Genomic DNA, 9,166 nt, shown 5'->3' on the forward strand with positions numbered 1-9,166 from the left:
AGGCAGAGGTTGCAGTGAGCTGAGATCTCGCCACTGCACTCCAGCCTGGGTGAAAGAGGGAGACTCTGTCTCAAAAAAAAAAAAAAAAAAAAAAAAAAAAAAAAAAGAAATAGCTTGTTTGAGAAATCTAACCAGGTGAACTCCAGTTACATCTGGTCTATGGGGTGATTTGTAGGCCATAGTTTCTTTGAAATTTTTAGTTGACCTTTGGGAGTCCTTTTGGGGAGTCGCTTATGATGTGCTCATCAAAAGGCCTAATGCCCTGTCCTGCCCATCTGCGCTTATGAAATGTTCATCGAGGAAGCCGGGAGTGGACTCACCCACTGCCTCCCATCCGCACAGGACCCATCACTCAGAATATACATACTCCCTTTGCAAATTCTTTCCCACTTTATGCGCTCAGCACCTTGTGTTACTTTGGCCCTCATCCTAGTTGTGCCTGTCGTAGTTTATCATCCCTGCTGTACTGAGCAGTTCTTGAGGATTTCATCAAGGTTGTCTGTGCCTCTCTCTCCCCTGTTTTTGTCCCAAGGTAGCACGGTGCCTGTTGGTGTTGATGAACAATAGGACTCAGTTTGGAGAGCCCTTTTTTTGGGCATGAATTTTGATGATGCCAGATTAGCCCATTTCCTAGGAATGATAAGCTTGGCTTTGATAGATGATGGCTAACAATATTTTTTATTTGCTAAAGTTTAAAATGAATGAATTGAAAGATAGGCCTGACAACAGTGGTCGGGGCCTCCCATGTTCCTCTTGGTGTTGAGTTTATTGTAGTGATACCCATTCTGCTCTCCAGGAGAGGTGGATGCAGCTGAACATACAGCAGCACCCAGCTCCTGTGATCTGGGAACTTCAGTGTTTAAGATCCTTGCTTGGGAATGGTTGGTGAAGGCTGTTTCTAGGGCTGAATTCTGCTTGGTGACTGGCATCGTTTTGCAGGCCACCGAATCCCTTTTGGAATCATCTTCGGAGGAACTGATGTCAATGAAGACGCCAACCAGGGAGAAAAGAACACAGTCATGGGCAGAGTTCTTGAGGAAGCCAGGTAATACTTGCGAGAATTTCACCCATGCCAAGCATGTAAACTATGTGGATGGAATTAATTGAAACCAAAGACCAAGGGCACCAATTGTCGGGAAGGTTTACATCTTATCACTTAAAACCAATTTCATGTAACCTTTTCTTTAATTTGGTACATTTTTGTTTTGCCACAAATCGTCATTGCTAACAGGTTATTGCACTTAAGTCTTCAACTACAGTTAATATTAGATAAGCCTCTTTAGAATGGTCTGCATGGAGCCAGCCATAGTGAGGCACACCTGTGGTCCCAGTGCTTGGGAGGCGGAGGCAGGAGGATCGCTTGATAGTGAGGCACGCCTGTGGTCCCAGCTGCCTGGGAGGCTGAGGCGGGAGGATTGCTGGAGCCCAGGAGCCCAAGGCTGCAGTGTGCTATGGCTGCACTCCAGCCTGGGTGGTAGAGCAAGCCCTCTTCTCAAAAAAGAGGTGTTCTGAATGTAGAAAACACAGACCACAGACGAACTCCAGCCTTAGCAGCACACAAATGAGGGTCTAGTTTGCATCAGGTTTGCCCAAGTAGACTGTCTTTGGCATGGGTCTTATCTATGTAGCTTTCTGAGCTATAAATGCCATTTGCAAGAAGGGATTTCTAAACTGTGGCTCAGGCCTTTTCCTTGGGTATGTCCCGCTAGCTGTCCTGGGAACCTGAGAGGTAGCTGCTGTGAGAACAGCTCTATGTGCTCTGAGTGGTGCTTCTCACAGGGGTCACTGTGATAATCCTTGGGGCTGCCCTGCACGTCTCTGATCCCAGATACTAACCATGGGCAGCAGCCTCCAGGTACCACAACTACCTAGTATGTCTGCCTATAATTCTAATGCCCCCAGGGTGGGGGAAGTTATCCCCAGTTGAGAATTCCTTCCAGCGCTGTACTTCCCAACTTTATCCATGTCGATGTGGTAAAAGGAGGTTCATCGGAGGCCGTTGTTCTGGACTGGCCCCTGCGCTGTGCCCCAGCAGACCAGCCCATGACAGAAAGGAGTCACTTGTGCTGAGTGCTGTGTAATAAACTGAACTTTGAAATGGGTCAGTCTTCTTTCTCTCTCTTCTCTCTTCTCTTCTCTTTTCCTGATAGTCTCATTCTGTTGCCCAGGCTGGAGTGCAGTGGCGTGATCTTGGCTCACTGCAAACTCAACCTCCAGGGTTCACACGATTCTTGTGCCTCAGGCTCCCGAGTAACTGGTATTACAGGCGACCACCTCCACACTTGGCTAATTTTTGTATTTTTAGTAGAGACGGGGTTTCACCATTTGGCCAGGCTGGTCTCAAACTCCTGGCCTCAAGCGATCCACCTGCCTCGGCCTCCCAAAGTGCTGGGATTACAGGCATGGGCCACCGTGCCCAGCCTGAAATGGGCCAGTTTTCTAAAAAGCAAGAAATTCCAGCCAACTTCAGTCAGCAGAATAGGGATGTCTTCTCTGCTTTAACCCTGTGGGGCAAGTAACTCTGAAATGTCCCATCTGCTTTTTGTTTTCTGTGTCTGCTTTCTTCAGCCCTTGTCTGTCTGTAAAACACGCCTCCTCTGCTCAGCTCATCAGAATACTCATTCTGTTTTGTAGAATGAGGTGCTGCCCAATTCTAGAACTGCTAATAAAAGCCCATTCTAATCTCTGAACTAAATTTGTTGTCATTGTGTCTTGACAAGGCATACTTAGAAAATTATCATATTTGTATAGCAATTTCAGGTGGATTGAAAGGCTTGATTAAAAAGTCACTCCCATTTCTTTGTCTAACAAATGCAATAAGAAGAATTAAAATAATGATAAAAGCAGGCCGAGCACGGTGGCTCAGGCCTGTAATCCCAGCACTTTGGGAGGCCCGAGGCAGGTAGATCACCTGAGGTCAGGAGTTCGAGACCAGCCTGGCCAACATGGTGAAACCCCCATCTCTATTAAAACTACAAAAATTAGCCAGGCATGGTGGTGGGTGCCTGTAATTCTGGCTACTTGGGAGGCTGAGGCAGGAGAATCACTTTAACCCAGCAGGTGGCCAGGTGTGGTGACTCACACCTGTAATCCTAGCACTTTGGGAGACTGAGGCAGGTGGATCACCTGAGGTCAGGAGTTCGAGACCAGCCTGGCCAACATGGTGAAACCCCGTCTCTACTAAAAATACAAAAATTAGCTGGGCGTGGTGGCCTGCACCTGTAATTCCAGCTACTCGGGACGCGGAGGCAGGAGAATTGCTTGAACTCAGTAGGCAGAGGTTGCAGTGAGCCGAGATCGTGCCATTGCACTCCAACCTGGGAGACAGAGCGTGACTCCGTCTCAAAAACAAACAACAACAACAACCAAAGAACCCGGGAGGTGGTGGTCGCAGTGAGCCAAGATCTTGCCATTGCACTCTAGCCTGGGTTACAGAGCGAGACTGTCTCAAAAAAAAAAAATAATAATAATTAATTAATTTAAAAAATAAAAAAATCAAATAAAATAATGATAAAAGCAATATGAATCTTCCATGATCATATGAAAATTGTGGAAAAAAAGCAGAAATTAAATCAAAAGAACTAACTGTACATGCATACCCCAAACAAAGAACTTTTCTGATGAGTCATGAGGTGTTCAGTGGGCTTCCTCGGGATTTCCCCAGACAGTCGAGGGGGTTCTGTGCAGTTTGTCCTCCCACATGTTCACTGGCTGCTGATGTTAGAAGAAAGCCTCACCTGTGTCTAGATCAATAACCCTGAATTCACAGTTTACAGATGGCCCAACGAGTACTGCCTAACTAGCCCTTCAACCTTTTTAAATCTTTGAATCATTGTAAAAAACAAAACAAAGTAAAACTGATCATTGATTTTCACCCAATCAATCACCAGCCATCAGTTTTCTGTGGCTCACCTCATGGCTGGGAAGCTCTGGCCAGGGAATTTGGGACACTTCAAGTCTTCATGTAGCTGGATCGCCCTATTCCATACCGGGGACAGCACTCAGAGTTCTGTCTGGAGCCTCAGATTCCTTGTTTGGTAATGTAGGTGTCAGTCTCGCTTCTGAAATCCAGGCTTAGTGAGAGGTATCACTGCATTTAGGACCCTAGCCCTTCCCGAGGACCCCTGACCATATGTTGTGGCAATGCAAGTATGGACCCAAAAAACCCGAGACAGGTCTCAGTAACTGTTTAGAAAGTTGATTTTGCTAAGGTTGAAGACACGCACCCAGCCTCAGGAGTCCTGATGACATGTGCTCAAGGTGGTCAGGCACAGCTTGGTTTTATACATTTTAGGGAGACATGAGACATCAATCAATATATGTAGGAAGTACAGTGGTGCGTTCTGGAAAGGCGGGACAACTGGAAGCAAAGGCAGGAAGACTCAAAGCGGGGAGGGGTCTTCCAGGTCACAGGTAGGTGACAGACAAAAGGTTGCATTCTTTTGAGTTTCTGTTTGGCCTTTCCCAAGGAGGCCAGATACACATTTATCTCAGTGAGCGGAGGGGTAACTTTGAATAGAATGGGAATGAGCGGAGGGGTAACTTTGAATAGAATGGGAGGGAGGTTTGCCCTTAGCAGTTCCCAGCTTGACTTTTCCCTTTAGCTTAGTGATCTGGGGTCCCAAGATATTTTCCTTTCACACCACCTAATCATAATAGCACACACGTGTGCCTGTGTGTGTGCATTACAATAAGAAAAGGCATTAAAACACGTTGGGGTAACCTTGGGGATCTTTTATTACAGGTTTTCTTATTGCTGTTGTTCTTACACTCTGCAAATTCATTACCTTTAGATTCCTGTAGTTGGTAACACACTGCCTTATGGAAGGAAAATAATTCTGTTTACAAGAAACAACATTGAATGAATCCATCTTACAGTATTATCATTAGTATTATTCATTGCATTGTTATTAAAGCAAACACTGATTTCTATTTCGGGGGGTTATTGATCGAGGTTAGTGGGCAGGAAAGCGGCATGAATCACATTCCTTGTCCAATACAATACAGCACACTTTTCTGTAAAAGAAAGTATTGAACCTGTCTAGCTTTATAATGAGTATTTCATTTTTAATCAAATGATTTTAAATAGTTATATTTTTCCTATAGGGTCCATTTTTGAAGTTTTTTTAGTATTAAAATTTTTTTTCTATGTAATATAGTATTTGAACTTACTTTAGCCTCAGCTTTTTGGCTTATACGTATTATAATGTAATAAGTACTTGATAATTATGTTATCAATATCAAAACTAAATGAAGAGTATTTGAAACCGATGGAAATTGGTGAAGGATCATCCAGATACATATTAGAAGAAAATATTGTTGGCCAGGCACGGTGGGTGGCTCACGCCTGTAATCCCAGCACTTTGAGAGGCCAAGGTGGGTGGATCACTGCGGTCAGGAGTTTGAGACCAGCCTGGGCAACATGGGGAAACTCTGTCTTCACTAAAAATACAAAAAATGGTGGCGGATGCCTGTAATCCCAACTACTTAGGAGGCTGAGGCAGGAGAATCACTTGAACCTGGGGAGGCAGAGGTTGCAGTGAGCTGAGATCTCGCCACTGCACTCCAGCCTGGGTGAAAGAGGGAGACTCTGTCTCAAAAAAAAAAAAAAAAAGAAAAGAAATAATTATTGTGAAGCAAATGAGCAAGAGAGTTTGTATAAGATGAAACACCTCAAAAATAGTCTCATAAATAGGAAATACATAGCACACAATAGGTTAAACAAGGTGAATTTGCTGTTTTGTATGCATAAAATGGCTGAATATTGGTAGTTTCGTAAGTTTTTTTTTTGAGACGGAGTCTTCACTCTGTCGCCCAGGCTGGAGTGCAGTGGCACTATCTCGGCTCACTGCAAGCTCCGCCTCCCGGGTTCACGCCATTCTCCTGCCTCAGCCTCCCGAGTAGCTGGGGCTACAGGCTCCCGCCACCTCGCCTGGCTAATTTTTTGTATTTTTGGTAGAGACAGGGTCTCACCGTGTTAGCCAGGATGGTCTCGATCTCCTGACCTCGTGATCCGCCCGCCTCGGCCTCCCAAAGTGCTGGGATTACAGGCGCGAACCATCACGCCCGGCCAGTTTTCACAAGTTTTAAGCTGTAGATATTTAAGCCCAAAGATATTTTTTACAAAAAAAATCACATGTGAAAGTGAGTAAATCTATTTCAAAATGGCAATGTTCAACTGAAAGTGCAAAAATGGTAGCTTTATGTTTGTCATAAGAAATGTGTTTTTTTAAAATTTAATTTAATTTCATTATTTTTTGAAGAGAGTCTTGCTTTGTCCCCCAGGCTGGAGTGCAGTGGTGCGATCTCAGATCACTGCAGCCTCCACCTCCTGGGTTCAAGCGATTCACCTTCCTCAGCCTCCTCAGTAGCTGGGACTACAGGTGTGCACCACCACGCCCGGCTAATTTTTGTATTTTCAGTGAAGATGGAGTTTCCCTGTGTTGGCCAGGCTGGTCTCGAACTCCTGACCACAGTGATCTGCCTGCCTCAGCTTCCCAAAGGGTTAGGATGACTGGCATGAGCCACTGCACCCCACCCATTGTTCAATTCTTAAGTTTCTCGGTTTCCAATGTTCCCGGCAAAGGAAGGTTTATACACTCCCCTGAAGGGCCCATTGTCAGGCAATTGTTATTTAGCTACTTTTCTTTCTTTTTTATCTTATTTTCACAGGATAAAGTTTATTACCCCAGACACAGTTTCCTTGCACCCCTTGTTAGTTTTCAGAGCAAATGGAGAGCTGCTCATAACTGAGGCCAGCAGAACAACCCGTGCTGGGCTCCAGCCTCCTTCCGCGTCAGCGCTGTGTAGCGCTTGGATTCTGAAAGTGAGCCTTGGTGGGAAGTCCAGCATGATCTCCTCTCGTCCGTCTTTCCTTCTTCCTTCAGTAGGGGACCTGCAATGGAATGTGCCTAGACTGGTGACAGGGTTGTAGAGGAGGCAGAAAGGAAGGCTTGGGGCAGACAGAGGCAGGGGAAGCAGGGCCTTCTGGAGGAAGAATCTGCCATATCTGGGTCCTGCTATAGGGAAGGAATCGTCCTTTCCTGATTCTTGTCTGCAGTAATTATTCCTGCGGTATTTGCCTGATGATGATTTTTCCATTCGCACTGCATCTTGTTTATTAACTGAAATTCTACCTTATGGAAGACTTTCCCCTTTTATCCCATTTACTTATTTATTTATTTGTTATTCAGTATGGACTCGTGGGGGCCGGGTGTGGTGGCTCATGCCTGTAATTCCAGCACTTTTGGAGGCTGAGTTGGGTGGATCACTTGAGGCCAGGAGTTCGAGACCAGCCTGGCCAACACGGTGAAACCCCATCTCTACTAAAAATGCAAAAAAAAAAAAAAAAAAAATTGAAAGAAAGAAAGAAAGAAAGAAAATATTAGTCGTGCCTGTAATCCTAACTACTCAGGAATCTGAGGCAGGAGAGTTGCTTAAACCCGGGAGGCGGAGGTTACAGAGAGTTGAGATTGCGCCACTGCACTCCAACCTGGGTGACAGAGCGAGACTCCATCTCAAAAAATATACCTATGTATATGTATATAAAATACATATATTTATAAAATATATTTTTATAAAAATATAAAATATAAATTATATTTATATTTATAATTTATATTTAAAGTATATAAAATAAAAATATGAAATATATTTATAAAAAAATAAAAACATGGACTCATGGATATTTATTTTATTTTCCTTTACAGGTTAGCTGTTACTCTTTTTGTTTATTTGGTTGCTCAAATTGTCCCAGATTTGCCCACAGGAGATGCTTTGAGCTGATGCCTGAGTTCTTTTGACATGCTCTCATCATTCATCATTTTCTGAGCACTTTTCTACTTTCTGGTATCATAAAATGTTCATGATTCATCTCCTGTCTACCTTGTCCTACTTCTGGAAATGGCTATTTCTCAAAGGAGTCCTTAGTCCTTTATAATTTTTTTTGTCTTTTTAGAGAATACTATTTAGAAACTAAGCTCTGTGCTTATTGCTTACTCAGTGTCATTTCTTGTAAGCCCTCTTAGAGCTTGGAAATGTATGTATGTATATATGCACATATATGGCTATATGTATTTTTATTTCATCACTAGAAATGTGGTTCTCATTATTTGACATAGGTATGAAGCTTAAGGTTTGTGTTAGGCATCCAAATGGAGGTATGAAGTAGGTAGAAGTCTGGGCAAGTTAGGGGAGGGGTCGGGAGTTTGTTGGTCAATATACAGATGCTTTTTTTTTTTTTTCAAGACAGAGTCTCGCTCTGTCACCCAGGCTGGAGTGCAATGGCATGATCTCGACTCACCGCAACCTCCGCCTCCCACGTTCAAGCTATTCTCCTGCCTCAGCCTTCTGAGTAGCTGGGATTACAGGCATACACCACCACACCAGGCTAATTTTGTAATTTTAATAGAGACAAGATTTCTCCATGTTGGTCAGACTGGTCTCAAACTCCCGACCTCAGGTGATCCACCCGCCTTGGCCTCCCAAAGTGCTGAGATTACAGGCGTGAGCCACCGCATCCAGCCTTACAGATGCTATTGAAAACTGAAAACTGGTGAGATCACCAAGGGAGTAAGTGCAGATAGAGAAGAGAAGCCCAAGAACGGAGTCTTGGAGTAGCGCATTTTTGAGAAATCAGAAAGAGGAATTAGTGAGACTGAGACTGAGTGGCCAGAAAGATGAAGTGGAATGGTGGGGTGGAAACCAATGAAGAAGCATTCCAAGGAGGAAGGAGGGAGCATATGTGTCTGTTGCCATTGATAGGGCAAGTAACATGAAGACTGAGGGTGGAACCATTTAGCTTACCAACATGGAGGTCATTAGTGACCTTGAGCGCAGTTTCAATGGTGCAGTCAGGGGAGTTGCCTGGAGTGGTTTAAATGAGAAGAGAAGCATTGGAGATGCTGAGTCAAGGTAACATTGGGGCTTGTCAAGGAGAAAAGAGAAAAAGGACAATAATTGAAGCAGGGACTGTGGGATTAAGACAGTCGTTTTTAAGATAAGAGAAATAATAGCTTTTTTTTTCTTTTTTCTTTGAGACAGAATCTCGCTCTGTCGCCCAGGCTGGAGTGCAGTGGTGCGATCTCGGCTCACTGCAAGCTCTGCCTACCGGGTTCCCGCCATTCTCCTGCCTCAGCCTCCCGAGTAGCTGGGACTACAGGCGCCG

The 9,166-nt window shown here is 44.4% G+C and overlaps 1 protein-coding gene across 1 annotated transcript in view; it reads left to right on the top strand.

Moving 5' to 3' along the window:
• Positions 1-9,166, top strand: part of GLT1D1 (glycosyltransferase 1 domain containing 1) — a 114,502-nt gene that overhangs the window by 10,954 nt on the left and 94,382 nt on the right. Inside the window, exon 2 of the mRNA XM_011988887.1 lies at positions 940-1,045. Coding sequence (XP_011844277.1) covers positions 1,020-1,045 — 26 coding nt within the window. The 5' untranslated portion in view covers positions 940-1,019. The remainder of the gene's footprint in view (positions 1-939; positions 1,046-9,166) is intronic.

This window comes from Mandrillus leucophaeus, unplaced genomic scaffold, assembly GCF_000951045.1.
Source record: "Mandrillus leucophaeus isolate KB7577 unplaced genomic scaffold, Mleu.le_1.0 Scaffold34, whole genome shotgun sequence".
Taxonomy (NCBI): domain Eukaryota; kingdom Metazoa; phylum Chordata; class Mammalia; order Primates; family Cercopithecidae; genus Mandrillus; species Mandrillus leucophaeus.